Below are 15,482 nucleotides of genomic sequence, written 5' to 3'. Positions count from 1 at the left end.
ATCGGCCCATGCCACGACCTCCTTAGGGCAAGTAGCCTTCTTACTTTTTCGGAGAGCGTAGCTCGGCGTCAGCACGCTCCCAAACTCATCGTGACTTCCCGAGCCTGAAGGCATAGCCCGGGTATAAGCAGTAACAGCATAGGGGAACAAGTTTGCGCCCTGAGTCTTCTCTGCCTCCATAACACCTGCAAAAGAGCTCGACATCAAAAGACGAGAATAAAAAACAGCAAAAGCAAGCCACTGAGCAAGAAACCTACCCGAACTCAGAGCGGCCTGGATAAGCTTGGCCTCCAACAGGTAGACTTGGCATTTGAGTCCAAGTCGGGCCCAATACTAGAGGCCCTTCACCATTTCTTCATCTAACAAGGCACCGGGATCAGGAACGGCCAACCCCCACTCAGTAGGAAACGGCCACCCCGTAGCATTTTGAACCACGAAGTAGTCCCGCTTCCATGCTGGGACCTTATTCGGAAGATCGTGCATAAGCTTGAACCTCGGACGAGGAGACAAGTAGTAGGCCTACCTACGCCCAGGCAGGGGACCCGCTTGCTTCTTAAGCATAAGAATGGCGGAAAAGATTTCCAGGTCCAATGGAAGGCAGTGTTCGCAACAAACGGAGATGGTCCCAACAAGTTTACGAATGGAGTTCGGGTGGAGCTGGCCGACAGTAACGCCGAAGTGATTAATGACCTCGACGATAAGGGGATGGAAAGGAAGGCGCAGCCCGACAACAAGCTCCTCCCGGAATATCATGATCTCGTATGGATCGTGCTCCCAAGGAAATTCGCCCTAGGGTAAAATATAAGTATACTCCTCGGGTAGGTTATACTAAGCGATAAGGGACCAAAGCCTCTCGAGCGTCAGAGTGGAAGGCCTGAACTTATCTGGCACCCGACCTCGACAGGAGGTGGATGTCAAGCTACCCGAGGTGACTCGGCCTACGGGCTCGAACTCGAGCTCTACCTCGGGCCCCACCTCGGACTCACTAAGGCTGTCAGGGGCAGCAGCTCGGTTCGTAGAACCGGCATCTGACCCCCCCAGAAGACTATCCAAACTACCCGAGCTAGATATTGAATCAAAAAGAAGGCTGAGGACTCACTGGGGAAAAGCTACCAGAATATGAAAAATGACGTGAGCTGACAGCCTTGGACGCAAGCTCAAGGAACGAATGCTGAAGAATGGCGAAGGAAAGTGACCAGGGCCCCCCCACTATTTATAGCCATTGTACTCGCGCATCAACGGCCAAGATCAAAACCATCCAACGGCTCCCCGTAAAATTGGTTGTGCGTCCCCCGAGGAGAAGCCAGTTTAGCACGCATTTTTGACGTTTGAAATTTTAAAATTGTTTGGCGTCCGCGTGTGAGCTGCATGCAACCCGGGATTGACCCCTGGTCGAACCAAGCCGACTCTGATCGAGCCAAGAACAAAGCAGGTCAGACTGAAGAAGTTCCAAACCAAGGCCAAAGCGTCACGAGGCAAATCCACCTGTCATCCCGTGAACTCCCCACGCAGGGTTAGGACCCCCGGCACGTGGAGTGGGGGGCAATTGATGGAGGGAGATTTGGCCCGACCCCTTGGCCACATGACACATGGAAGCAATCGAGAGTGACTTGGCAGAAGTGCCAGCTCGGCACGGCAGTAGGCCCACAACCCGAGCTCCGAGAAGAGGAGTCCCGAGCTCCCCCAAAAAAAAGGGGAACCCACGACCCGAGCTCTCCCTTGGAGGTCCTGAGCCTTACAAGGAGCGCAAAGGGAAAAATCCCGAGCTAACCCACCCCGGGGAAGTTCAAGCCACACTTCTATCCGAACTCAAGACTTCACCTCGCACACCACTTCGGCTCCAAGTCGCCTTACTGAATAACCGTACCTGACACCCAGGAAGCCCGTACATGGAGGCGGCGCACCTGACTGATTAGGGGTCCGACACATAACAATCGCCCTCCAACGGCCACCTGTCACCGCCATCTCAGACATGGTAGAGACGGCCCTGACAAGGAAGATAGTGGCGGTTATGACACTCAAACTGGCAACTGGTAGAGGTTATGACACCCGAACTGGCAACTGGTAGATGTTATGTCACCCGAACTGGCAACTGGCAGAGGTTATGTCACCCAAACTGGCGTCTGGCAGAGATGATGACACCCCATTTGGCGGAGGTGATGATGCCCAATCTGGTAGAGGTATGGGAATGAGTATACCAGGGTGATTATAAAAGGCCCCCTTCTCCCAAAGAAGGAGGTATGTGATTTCTATGCTTTCTGGTCTTGAAGTTCCTCATTTCCCTTGCTTTTTCAAGGGCACTATCTTGAGCTTCGGAGTGTTCCAACCGGGTTCCTCCCCAGAAGTCTCCATTTTCTTTCTTGCTTCAGGCACCTCCAATTTCGTCAGAGGCGAGGTAACCAGCAGCTAGGACCGATCGGATTGCGCATCATCAGTTATTAATGTTATTCAAAAGAAAATTGAGCAAAACAACACATAATTGTTTTACATTTCTGAAATGTAAAGTTGCCGATATCTATCTTCTTTCCAACATTTTATCGGACCACTTTTCTTTTTCTTTTGAATAGCAAAGATATCATTGGCAAGATAGATCAATTTGGGCTTGGCTTGGGCCCGCCAAAGCCCAAATTCAAGTAAATTTCAATTCCCAATTTCCTCTTCTTTTAGTGATATATAACTGTTTTAAGTTTGTTACTGGTGAATATGAATAGTTAATTTATACTAAGAATTAATTTATAGTCGGTAGGCGTAGGTCTTCACTCTTCATCACCATCAATGTTTTTAGTTGAAGTTATGTAATTCTACCAAGGATTAGATGTAATTCTTAAACAATTCCGTCCTAATCTTAATTAATATATCCATCTCTCGCTCTTTGTATTCATCTTATGCTTACTTCCCACCTTTAGTCATTGAATATAATGGTACTGAACTACACATGTGAGTCTGTAACTTTAGTTAATTAGTTAGCTTCCGATCTAAGGCATGTTATATCTTTAGCTAAATGCTACCTCAAAATATATTAATAAATATCTTAAAAAAGCAAGTTTTATGCTCTTCTTCTGAGAAAAATAATTGAATCACTTATACAGCCCCCCATCCTCTTATTCTGTCATTTTTACTAATAAATGAAAATAGAATCACTTGCAATCTATAATTCCCATGAACTCAAAGCATAGTACAAGTATAATAACGGACAAAAATAGAAAATAACCCTAGATCTCAAAGAATATACCCTCTATTTCGCCTTTGATTGTTGTATATACGACGAAATCTATCCCTAGGATCAAAGAAAACAGAAATAAAAATCAGAGATGTTGCCAAAAGTTAGGAAAAAAACAGAAAGAAAACAGGGAGAAAACAGAGACCTTTCCGGCGGCAACTGCTCCTCCCTCCGGTGAAGACTCCTCTCTCCGATTGTCAGTTGGGTGTTCTCCTCTGAGGCGGCAAAGACTCTTCTCTCTGGTGCTTTAGGACTTGGATAATCAAATAGAGGAAGAAAACATATTAAGATGGTAGATCCGGGTTGCATCGGATCACCACCATTGGGCAACACGTCAACAAACACGTAGGAGCCATGTCAACACAGCGTAGCGAAAACCCAACGGCTATTTTTACGAAAACTAATAAAATAAACGCATAAATGTTTTTCTTTTTTTGTGTTTTTTTAATAAACGCGCGTACCAAACAGTGATTTTAAAGCCAATAAGCGTTTATTGCGTCAAATACCGATATGACGCTGAAATGACACTGTTATTTCAATAAAAACTCGCCTGTGGGCGGTATGAATCGAAATCGGATTCATTACACTGTACGACTGTCTCGAAACATTGCCAGTCTCGAGTCTCTCGAGTCTGGAGTCCACATCCTACTTCGCAATCGCAAGCGCATTTTAATGACTTAATGGCGGAAACCAATAGAACTACAATGGCCGAAGCTGAAGAAGATTACATGGGCGATCTCTCTCAATTTCTCCCTCCTGAAACCTCTCATCCTTCTAACTTCTCTCAGAAGAAGGTGATATATGCTGTTTTCTTCGTTTCCCTTACCTTCAGGTTTCTTCTTCCCAGCTTTCTTCCCCAAACCCTAACTTTTCTCTTCTGCAGAGCTCTAACAGCACCAAACCCCTAATTCATCAACCCTCGAAGAAGAAACTCAAAACTCTTAACTGGCAAGAGCAACGAAAAATCGACCGGGAGCGAAAGCAGAGGGAAGAGGATGAGCAAACCCTCGCGAAATTCGACTCCGCCATTCCTCAATCCAACATCGGATTCAAGATGTTGAAGAAAATGGGGTACAATCCCGGTTCATCCTTGGGCAAGAACGGGAACGGTCGTGCCGATCCGGTTGGCATCGAGATACGACGGTCCCGGGCCGGGATTGGCAGCGAAGACCCAGAGAAAGAGAAGCTGAGGAAAGAGAAGGGTAGAGATGAAATGAAGAGGAGAAAGGAGGAGAATTTAATGATTGAATTTGGTTGCAGGCAGAAGTCGCAGTGGCGTAGCCGGCACATTGCTGTTAACTTCGAAAAGGCAAAAGCGGCGCTTGCGCAATTGGAAAACGAGGACATTATCGAGCCCAAGAAGGAGGATGAACAAGACGAAGAGCAGGAAGAGGAAGAGGAAGAGGAAGAGATTACGGAAGAGGTACGTTTGGTTGGAATTATATGTCTTAGTTTGTGATTAGACTATATATTGAGGTTGAATCAATCTGAGCATTATATTGATAAACTAGTAATTGATTTAAATATGTTTGATGACTGATATCGGGAACTCAATAGCGTGCAATGCTGTTTATGCCTCCAAAAGGATATCAACAATACAGTGTTTTGAATTTGTGAGTTGAGTTCAATTGAAGCCACCTGGGGAGGGATAGAAGCTTCCATCTGGGTAATTATCTCTTGAATAGAAAAAAGACATCGTAGGGATGGAGGCCTGGAGGAGCTCTTTGGAGCCTTGACCAGGGCTCAAGTATTACAACCTGAGGAAGTGAATGAATAATCTTATGCTTTTTCAATTTTTACTTGTAGCCTGGTGACTGGTGTCAATTGTGCTGTTCAAGAAGAGGGGTACCGAAGCCAAGTACTGATATTAGTTAATTTGATGCTTTACGGGCTTAATTGTCTAGGCACTGTGTGACTGCGTCTAGTTTAAGAGATTGAGCAAGAGACAGAAGCTCCATACTACAACATTGGTTCAGTAATATTTGCATTCTTGAAGTTTATACATTAGGTGATTAGTGAGGCCTTATTTGGGAAGGAGAGATGACCACGCTGGGAATTACATAGGAAATTCAGCATCTGAACAATTAAGGCAACCCAATTAACAATCAAATTGCAAAACTTCGAGATGGCATTTGGTTGCATGTGGTAGTTAGATAGAAAACATTGCGTAGTTCGGCTACACAATCAAATACAGTGGCACTGCAATCGTTTTTTTTATTATTTTTTACTTTGATATGGCACTGCAATCATTATTAGAGTTACAGGTGGATTGGTAAAGTTGAAGGTGCTTGAAATCTGTCATATACCCAAATCTATTATCTTATCTTGATTTATTAGTGGGCTGTTCTTTCTCTTGGAAAATTTCCCACTCGGTTGTGCTTACATATCCTTGCATGCAGGATTTGCATGATATACTGATGAAGCTCAGAAATGAACATCGATATTGCCTCTTCTGTGGATGTCAGGTGGGCTATGGACTTTTTAAGTCTTCTCTGTTAAGCAGCTTTCTAGATTAGCTTATATTTCTCCTAGAACTGTAAACTAAAGCAGGACTCTAAGTTTGAAATACTATACCTTCAACGCCTAATTTCAGTATTCTAATTAACATTCTTATGCGTCCTGTCCTGTAACAGTATAAATCAATGGAGGCACTGATATCCAACTGTCCTGGAACAGAAGATGACCACTAATTCCTTACCTCCACCACAGAGAGCTCAAATGCGGTATTATATTTGCATTGCCATGAGGCAAACTTGATATGGTGGCCCCTTCCATGAAGATTCAACTGCAAAGTGCAAATAGAGAAAAACTGCTGGATAAGCGTTACAACTTACAACAGGTGTATACAGGCATGCGGTTCCATTAGGGAAGGTTAGAAAGGATACTACAATTTAACTTTTTTCCTTGTTTTTCTTATCAATATGTAACTTATTTCATTGTTGTAATTTGTAAACCTTGAAATCATGGATTTCTTTTTTCATTCCTCGTCAACCCATGCTATTGCTCATATACAGAAAAGCTTCTGAACACTCTTACTGGAAACCAAATATGATAGAAATCCTCCTACAGAGAGCTTATTTACCTAGCTAGTAAAAGGTCCAAAGCATCAGTAATGCAAAGAATATCAAAGGCAATTTTATGAGATGTATTGGGGTATACTTATAAAGAGAGAGATAATAATCAGAAGATTACACATGTTTGCCAGAGAAATTTATGCAAGTGTTAGAATACACCAATATTACTAATTTTAAGGCTCGAATGGATGTATATGGTATAAAAAAACTATGTTTTATTTTTAATCTCTTTTTCTATTTCACCTTCTTCAGCACTTTTTGTTTAAATACCCGACTTTTTACGCTTTTTTGAGGGGGGGAAACAGTGAATCTAGAGTCGCCTAGGCCTTAGGGAGCTGTCTACAATTTTTTAAATTAAAGATGTGATTTGAATGGATTTCCATCACCCATGTTGAGTTTGTAGTATCAGTCCTTAATCTGTATCAGACCATCAGTGTGCATCGGTCATTATCAACACATCGGTCCAATTCACACCGACAGTCAAGGAAACAGTGAAATCCGTTTAAGATATCGGGATTTCACTCACCTCTGTATTGTGCTGCCCAGCCAAAAAATCAATGCATATTAGCCTGTATCAGTTGATGTTCATTGATACTTTGAAAGTTCATGGAGGAAGGTCTTTGATAAGCTTTACTGGCTTACAGCAAGGTTCAAAATATTGATGCGCGGGCAAATCGATATCTTGATTTTTATTTATTTATTTATTTTTAAACTGATTTAGGGGAGACAGTTTAGGGCTCCACTTCCTGAATCAGTCAAACCTTCAATACACGCACTGTAGAGACATATTCGAAGGGTCCCAGAATGATACATATCGGCTAATATGGACCACCGATATGTGTCCATACTTTAAACCTTGCCTTACAGTCAACTGCACTTATCAACTCATCCCTGCGCCCTAACCAGCAGATTCTAGCTTAAATGGCCAACACTGCTTTCAAAATTCAGCCTTGATGGCTCACTTTGAAAAGAGTACAATTGTAGAGTGCAAATAAATACAAAATATAAGGTTTTGCACTTTTACATATTTGTATGTAATGTAAAAGTGCAAAATCTTTTTGTATTTCTAAACCAAATATTTTTTTAGACCGACAAGACCTTTAGAATTCTGTTCAGCATTGCAGGTGTCCTGTTAACACCTAGTAGAGCCTTTAGCCATTGTTTTGCCAAGAGCCTAGCACTTGTAGCCTATATATTGGTGGTGGGCAACTGGGCGTAGCAGTATCCTGATCCTCAACTGCCTCTACTTTCGAACGTGGCACAAGATGACGCCCCCCAGTTGACAACTTAAGCCAGTTCGCCACATTGACGTTTGATACTACTTGCTAGGCTCCCTATTGACCCTTCCGGATTGTGTCTCTGGATAAATTGAACCATAGTAGTAGGGAATCTCATACCAGGAATCAAAACAGAACATAAGGATGGCCAATGCTTCAGTATGGAAATTTCCGCATGAGAAGCTTGAGATCTAGCAGAAGCAGCCAGGACTAGGAGGCATAAAAAATGGCTGTCCCTCCGTCCGGTGTCTGAATACTATAGTAGTCCAGGATAAAAAAACGTTAATGAGGATATGTTTTGTCCCATTACCAGGGCCTTGTCAATCGCATTTTTCTAGTGTTACGGCCATTAATGAAACCATCTCCGACCATGATTGATCTACTAAGGATAGCATAACAATGCTGTGACAACACAAACGCCCCAGCCCCAGGCTCTCAGCCAGGCACCGATCACCATACAATACAAACATGCTATTATCAATTCTGCCAATACCGAGGAAGAAAGGGGTTGCCAGAAAATACGCAAAACAAAGCAAGCTCCTATCAAGTCAAGAGACTCGAGACTAAAGAACCAGTAGGATACTTGACATCCCAAGAATCAGTAATTCCTGTGTTTGCTGGTTGCTGGGTTCAGTAGCCAGTAGCCAGTGGCCACTGTTTCTAAGGAGCAGTGAATCACAACCACCACAGGCAGCATATGCGCATTTTACCTTTGATAAAACATAACATAGCTAATGCTGGTCCATTGATACAAAGACCAGCTTAATATTGGATATCAATCTCTGTCAAATTACCCAACAAAAATTGAAAAGAACCTCTCTGTTCCTAATTTATACCTACTTTACCCAGTAGTAATCTCCAACTGAAAGCAAGTGTATTTTAACAAGCCTGAGCAAATACCAAAACTTATTTTCAAGGTCATTAAAGCCCTGGAACCGAATAATGGAGTCTAAGCAAAACTGGGTAAGGCATTAGGACATTAACGGGAGAAGCACAAGCCTAAGCTCTAAGCGGGGTCTCTTAAAGAGACCAGTGCATCTGATGAGTAGAAGAACCGTAAGCCCTTGAGCTCCCAAGTTCCATATATTGCCTGCTCCCCTGCTGAGAAAGTTCAAGCTCACCGGAGAACTGACTGTCAATGGATTGTGAGAGTTGCCCAAGGCCTAGATCACGTGGAATCTCCTGCGAGCTGCTACCAGCTTCATTTCCCTTAAAACTCCACGTATTGCTCATAAAGTTGTTTGTTACAGCACCATGGGGTGCTGATGATTGAACCATTGGGGCCCCATCGTCGTTCATCAAGTTATTCACTGTAAGATCAGATGCTTGGGTTCTGGAGCCCCATGGTTGAGTTGACAGAAGAGAGAGAGCACAGCTGGAGTCTGAGACTCCTGCAAAACATTCACCCGGATGCATACCGGAACTGGAAAAGACCGTCCCACCCACTGAACCTTGCAGATATGGGTGGGAGCTGTGAGAGAACGCAGTGCCTGTAGGGTTCTCTGAGCTTCCTGGCCATAGATGTGGGAGAAATTTTCCAGTAGCCATTGGTTGGTTGTTTGGTTGTCGATCACCAGCCCTTATGATTGGCCATACATCCCTTGCCGGCTGTCTTGGATATGCTGTGAAATCCATCAGAAAGCCACCAAGTCTACCGCTAGCTTCTGCAAATTAAGAACAAAAAAAATTGTCAAACACAATATACAAGGGGAAAACGAGGAAATCTAAAAAAAGTTGTACTCCATAAATAAGTAATTCTGTCCCTTAAGAAGCAATTTCTACTGTTTCCATCTGACCATGGAGAGATGATGAAAGACGTCCATAGCGTGAAGCTAACAGAGATCCAGGTGGTGGCTTCCTGCGACGCTCATTGTGCCCTGCCAGACGTCTACGACAACTTCGTTTTCCTTGGTCAAATTCAGGTAGCTGATGAAATCTGTGCAGAAGCAACCCCAGAAGTGATGAATTCTTTTTTTTTTTTTTTTTGATAATTCCAGAAGTGAAGTGATGAAGTTTAATAGTCTTAATGGAAGAAAACAGCATTTACCCTTCTTTTTCACAAGCAAACAACCAGATAGAAATTGAAATTGAACATATAAAGATGCAATGGACCACTGTTGCATGGACTCTTCTCCTAAATGGGCAACGTGACCAACATGGACATGCCCGGTAGCCTGACACTCCATGAAATCTTCAGGGCACTCTAGAAACTTTTCCTTGTCAAGTTCAACACCTACTACAATTGTTTTCTTTCATCATATAGCAGTCAAAGAACGAATAATGTTACTTGGCTGCTGCACATTCATCAAAAGAAGAGGAAAAACAAACTACATATTCAAGAGACAAGATTCAGTGAAACCCCCGGGTTCACGGGGCACGTGAACCCTCCAAATAGGAGGCGTGCACATCACCCCTTGAGTCATTCGCGAAAAAACAGGAGGCTCAAAGGGGCGACGTGCACGCCTCCTATTGGAGGGGTTCATGCGCCCCGTGAACCCAGGGGTTCACTGAATCTCACCTATGTCAAAATCTAATGGAATTTATGTTTTTTTGCTAATCTAGCGATATTTATACAAGAGTATATAACAGTTACAAAGGCAGTTGCCCAGTTACTCAGGTGAATTGAAGCATGGACTTCACCACTGTCCAAATTGTTTAGGCGTTCTTCAATTTGCCATCATTGGAATACCTACTTGCCTAGGCAACATGTTAAAAACAATGGAAATTCAAAGAAGATTAATAGATAAAAATTTGCAGCCGGATTAATTGTCCATCAGTCCTAGGGTTACTGACAGAGTAAATTATAGAAAGAGGGATTGTACTGAGTGGGCCAACTGTATGGTTTAAAGTTGTAGCATAGTACCATTGTTGTATTTGTTTCTTTTGCCCAAGAGAAGCACTACATATAGACTCTCTTTTCTTTTGGTAGTTGAAATCATATAGATTCTTTCTTAATGAAAGATAAAGACTATTCTAGAAAATGAAGAAAAATTCTGTACCCTTGATAAGCTTCCATCCAAGAGTTAATAACTTAATATGATAATATAAATATTTTAAATGGAAAATCTTGAAGGAAATTGGATTCTTGAAGCCATTTAAAACTTACAGGATTGATTTATTTTCACCTGGACTGTCAGCTGCTCCAAATCTTATTAGAAATAGAGCTTATTGCATAGAGTGAGACCAAGTATTGCAAAGGGTCCCTAAATGCTGGGTTTCTTACTCAAGTTAGTAGCAGGTCTATTACTAGCCTCCTACTAAAAGCTATTGTGGTACAAGGAGGTCTAGTACTAGCCTCAAGTTAGTAGGAGGTCTATTACTAGTCATAATGAAATCAATATTTACTATTTTTAGCAACTTCTGGTTTGTTTAGTCTTTACATTAATTAGTCATAGTAAGATTTGTAAGTGTTAAGGGAGTTGTTTCAGGAATTAGAGTCCTAATTTGTGTATCTCCATGGATTACCTATGGCATGTTTTAGTTCTAAAGCAATTAGAAGTTGTTTTGGGTCAGATACAGACTGAAAAGAGACATCCAAGTTCTTATTGTGAGTCTATATATAGACTCATAGAAAGTGCAATCTAGAAAAGTTAATTTGATATTAATAAAGTTTGATTTAGTGAATTCTGGTTGTTGCCAAGAATTTTCTCTTCTTTCCCTTTCCACTTGAGCTATGTTTGGTTTGAAGGAAAAGGTAGAGAAAGGAAGGGAAAGGTAGGGAAATCCATACAAGGTTTGTAAAGGTTTCCCTACCTTTTCCTTCAAACCATACACAGCCTTAATATCATCTTCTAGGTTACATATCCCAACGTTGTTTACTCTAACAGCAAGGGTTCTCACTCTTTGTCTCTTTCCAATCTCTTGCTCATCCTTTGGTAGAAAGCAAGTTGTCTACATGGTTCTCCATCTCTATTCTTGATCATTAATCGCCAATCATCTCTTTTCACTCCACAAAGCCCACAACCGATCTAAAAGTTGTAGGACCCCCTGCCTGTCCTGAATCATGGTGTAAGACTCAAATCTAAATCAAAGGTCTCAAAACTTAGGATCTACCAGGTTTATAGCCATCTCTTCTTATCTCTAAATATATTTCCTTCTGTGTGTTGAAACCATTGACCCCCACTATACATTCCCTAATCCTTGCATACGAACATCACATATCAAGCCTTGACTCCAAAATATAAAGTAATGGATAAATAGATGAAATTTGAAGGATGGTAACTATGCTGCCAGAACGGAAGTCAAATAAGAGGATAAAACCACCAATATCTAGATTTAAATTTTCAGCATCGGATAGGGAAGGATACAAAAATGATCTCTCCAGTTTTTTTAAAAGTCTCTGATAGGTTTTATGGTTTAACGAGGCTAAATTTGCTCCAAGGTTTACTTTATTGCCTAACAACAAACAGAAAATGCAAATTAAGATTTCTGTTGAAAATTATCACAAGCATATGACTCATAACACAAATAAATAAATAAATAAAATCTGCCTCCTGGATGTCTAGGGTTGGAAGCGGCATAAATGCAAGGTAGAATCCAAGCCAAGCAAAAATTTACCCCTTAAACCAGCTTTTGTGGCATTGAAGAAATAAATATGCCATTCAATAGTCGACTATTGAGGGTTACAGGTGTACAAAGCACACCTACAGAGTGAAGGCCCTTGCATTATGTCTCTTTTTGTAGCAAAATAATTTGAAAACCCACCAACTGCCAAATCTAGTTCTCTTTCCATAAAATATCTTCTAAAAGCATACCTAAAAGCTAAAACAAACTTTTATAATTACTATTTAAGCATCTATCAAAAGGCCACAGTCAAAACCTACTATAAAACCACCATATTGGAAGTTGTATGATTTAGTGACAACTCAACATGGAGTACAGACTATAACTACAAAGATTTGGGGTGTCTACTAACTTGAATGTTTTTGTTTTAAGAAAACAAGACCATACATATTTGAGAATACCTCCTTAATAAACCCCCCAAAGCAGAAAACAGTACCCAGATTCAGCGATAACTTGCTCAAACCATGTGCACCATGCGCATTTGGATAGCTAAGCAATTATACCATAAGGAATTGAACTTGTTTCCGATAGAAAGCGGTTTGCACATATAAAATGACAGGTTCAGATACCACATAGAAAGGAATTTGGCCAGTATCCTTCTCAGCTAAACAATGATACTTTAATCAAGCCTTACTTCACATGCCCATTCTCCACATTTAAAGCCAATGTCCAGTTTCAAAAAAAAAAAATAACGAAGAAACTTTCAGATAAATGTGCTTTCTAAAAGGGCAGACTTAATTTCCATGTTACCAATAAAAAGGTTCAGAAACAGACATGAAGCCCAACAAGAGACATTTCTTCAATTCCTCAAGAATCCAAAAGACCCACAACTAGATCAAGAAAAAAAAAACAACTAAAATCCAACTTCCGATCAAATTTACAATCACAAATAAATTTGTGAACACCGTGAAGCAATATTAACGATTAAAAGAGCACACAGAATCCAATACAACCAATCCATTCAACAGAACTAAATCAGAGAAAACTCGAATCCAATAGAAAATGACCAATATCCCATTTACCCCAAGGACACAGGCCAAATCTTACCGAATGCCCACTAGAAAAGAATAGAAGACATTCCTAATGAGGAAACATATTCACTGCACAGCCCAGACCTCGAAACAGTGGAATGAAGAACAATAGTAACGATCGAACACCCAAAAAGATGTCCAACAAAACCTAACACTACAATCGAAAAAAAAAAAAGCTAACAAATTCCAAAACCATTTTTTAAAGATAAAAGTACAAAGTAAATAAGGCAAAGCAAAAGTCGACTGACCTGCTACACTGCTGGCAGAACCTCTGCTCCAGACCAGCTACAATCACCTTGGGAGACTTGGAGTGCATACCGCAAACCTTGTGCCTGGAATAGTAAGCTTTGGCTCCACTTAGATCCACCTTACATCCCTCGACCTGACATCTTGGAGGCTCGCCACTCTGCACAACTCCCCTCCCCTTCTTCGCCGGCGCCGGCGCCGATGCCGACCCCTCAGAAACCGAAACCGACGACGACCCACCTCCTGATTTTGACGAAACTCCGGCACCCACATCTTCAAAGTAGATTTTCTTGCCGAACTTCAAGCCATTCAGTGAATCAGACGAACCAGAGGCCGCTGAAACAGCCAAAGAGCTCGAACCCATCTCCATGTGTGGCCTCTAGTTTCCATTCATGGCTGTTCTGTGGGGCACGAGACTGAAAGGTGGGTTTTTGAGGAGGGAGATGGGTTAAAGGTCTGATGGAAAAAAAGGGGGAGATGAGTTTTGCTGGTTACAGCTCTCCGGTCTTTTGTTAGAGCCGGTAGTGTTGTATAAAGCCGACACCTGCCATTTGGGCCATGCCAGCTCGGGTTATAGTACTCTGAGAAGACTGTCAAAAAATTGAAGAGAGAGAGTATTTGTTGTCTGTGTGTGCGTGTGTAAGAGAGAGAGAAGGAGAGAGCGAGGAGAAGAGACAGGAGAGTCGTACTTTGGGTCCTGCTGAGCTTTTCAAGTATCCTTTTGTGGTCACTAAGGTAGTATTTTTTTGAGGCTGTATGAGCTCAAACTCATCGTCTTTCAGAACGAAAGAGAAAGAGAGGGGGGCAAGGGCTTAAGCCTTAATGGAGAGTAGTGTTTCGAGTTTTGTTGCAGTAATGAACACTAATCTTAATATATACTCACATTGAACAGGAAAAAGGTTTCCTAATGTGGCTTTTGAAGCTTTTTTTTCTCATTATTTATATCTTCATGCCTCTTTAAATTTAAAGTTTGAACTTTTGGTTTTCTTTTTCTTTTTTTTTCTTTTCTGGTTATTGTGAATTTCTTGATGCTTGGTGGGGAAGAACTAAGAAGTGACTATATGAGGGAATCCATACCCAGTATTTTTTTTCTTTTTTGTTTTTTTCTAAGCAGTGTGAAGGAGGTTGAGGTAGGTCGAGAGGTTTTTCTTTTCTAATTTCTATGGGGGTTGGGGGGTGTTGGTACCGCAGGCTGAGGGTCTTTGGATTTACAGAGATTTTGGATTGGAGTGAGCCAGTGACATTTTGGGGAGCCCGGAAGGAGCTTTCTAAGATTTTAATGTCTTTTTGTAGATTTTAGGCAAAGGAGGTACTGTTGCGGAATCTAGCAAACAAATCTTAGAGAATTGACACAACTCTGGGTTTCCCAAAATACCCTTTCTTCTTTTTCTACTCTGGGAGAAATAAAGGTGGTCTTTTTTTGTACAACTCTTGTTTCTTTACGTTTGTATGAGAGGAAGAGAAAACCCAGAAGGAAGAAATGAGCTCCAAATGCAGTTCGTTAGTTTGATTTTAGATGCGATGCTGTTAGAAGTAGCTTCGGTTTTAATGTGCAATAAATATATTTTCCTTATTCTGTCCTGTATATAAATTCCTTCTTTCATGGACCCCTTTTGCCATTTCCAAGCACACATTGGTAGTTTCGTTTGGTGCAATTAGGTCTACCTCTGGTTTTAGTTTACTGGTTTGAATATTCTTGTTTTCTATTATATATAAATAATTTTTTTGGTATTTATTAAATAAATGATTAGATGTATATTTAGTTAGACACAAATGTATATATATATATATATAGTTATAGTTATGATGGTTTGGCTTGGCCTATTGATCCATTTTCTTCTCTTTTTTTTCTGAAAAAAAAAAAAAAGAATTGTTGTGAGATCCATCATTATAAATTGGACCCATCTTGAAATCCATGTAAGTGGCCGATCTCAACTGGTGGACCATCAATTGGCAATTTTGGTTCAATAAAGAATCAAGGGTGACGTTTCTGTTGTCTGATTGGAATCTAGCCCACATTGTGTTTGACATAAATGCCACCAGAGACCACTCCATTGCTTAAAAATTAAAA

General features: G+C 41.3%; 2 protein-coding genes across 2 annotated transcripts; one reads left to right on the top strand and one right to left on the bottom strand.

Moving 5' to 3' along the window:
• Nucleotides 1–3,698: 3,698 nt before the first annotated feature.
• LOC148844690 (D111/G-patch domain-containing protein) lies at nt 3,699–6,211 on the top strand. The gene is made up of 4 exons (XM_088956072.1): nt 3,699–4,014; nt 4,104–4,643; nt 5,620–5,685; nt 5,854–6,211. The coding sequence occupies exons 1-4, from the start codon at nt 3,901–3,903 to the stop codon at nt 5,908–5,910; spliced, it is 777 nt and encodes a 258-aa protein (XP_088812198.1). The 5' UTR covers nt 3,699–3,900; the 3' UTR covers nt 5,911–6,211.
• Nucleotides 6,212–8,299: 2,088 nt separating this feature from the next.
• LOC148844689 (squamosa promoter-binding-like protein 17) lies at nt 8,300–14,615 on the bottom strand. The gene is made up of 4 exons (XM_088956184.1): nt 14,101–14,615; nt 13,414–13,955; nt 9,368–9,507; nt 8,300–9,235 (listed from the first exon to the last, which is right to left on the bottom strand). The coding sequence occupies exons 2-4, from the start codon at nt 13,779–13,781 to the stop codon at nt 8,592–8,594; spliced, it is 1,152 nt and encodes a 383-aa protein (XP_088812310.1). The 5' UTR covers nt 13,782–13,955; nt 14,101–14,615; the 3' UTR covers nt 8,300–8,591.
• Nucleotides 14,616–15,482: the final 867 nt, after the last annotated feature.

Source organism: Nelumbo lutea, chromosome 7 (genome assembly GCF_056320005.1).
Source record: "Nelumbo lutea isolate HS-2025 chromosome 7, American lotus-T2T, whole genome shotgun sequence".
NCBI classification, from domain to species: domain Eukaryota; kingdom Viridiplantae; phylum Streptophyta; class Magnoliopsida; order Proteales; family Nelumbonaceae; genus Nelumbo; species Nelumbo lutea.
This window is presented reverse-complemented; position numbering and strand designations above follow the sequence as displayed.

Coding starts and splice junctions, on each gene's coding strand:
- LOC148844690 (XM_088956072.1), top strand. CDS start 3,901: ATGGCGGAAACCAATAGAACTACAATGGCCGAAGCTGAAGAAGATTAC. Junction 4,015..4,103: donor CTAACTTCTCTCAGAAGAAG/GTGATATATGCT, acceptor TCTCTTCTGCAG/AGCTCTAACAGCACCAAACC. Junction 5,686..5,853: donor GCCTCTTCTGTGGATGTCAG/GTGGGCTATGGA, acceptor GTCCTGTAACAG/TATAAATCAATGGAGGCACT.
- LOC148844689 (XM_088956184.1), bottom strand. CDS start 13,781: ATGGAGATGGGTTCGAGCTCTTTGGCTGTTTCAGCGGCCTCTGGTTCG. Junction 9,508..13,413: donor TTCTGCCAGCAGTGTAGCAG/GTCAGTCGACTT, acceptor GCTTCTGCACAG/ATTTCATCAGCTACCTGAAT. Junction 9,236..9,367: donor TCTTTCATCATCTCTCCATG/GTCAGATGGAAA, acceptor CTTAATTTGCAG/AAGCTAGCGGTAGACTTGGT.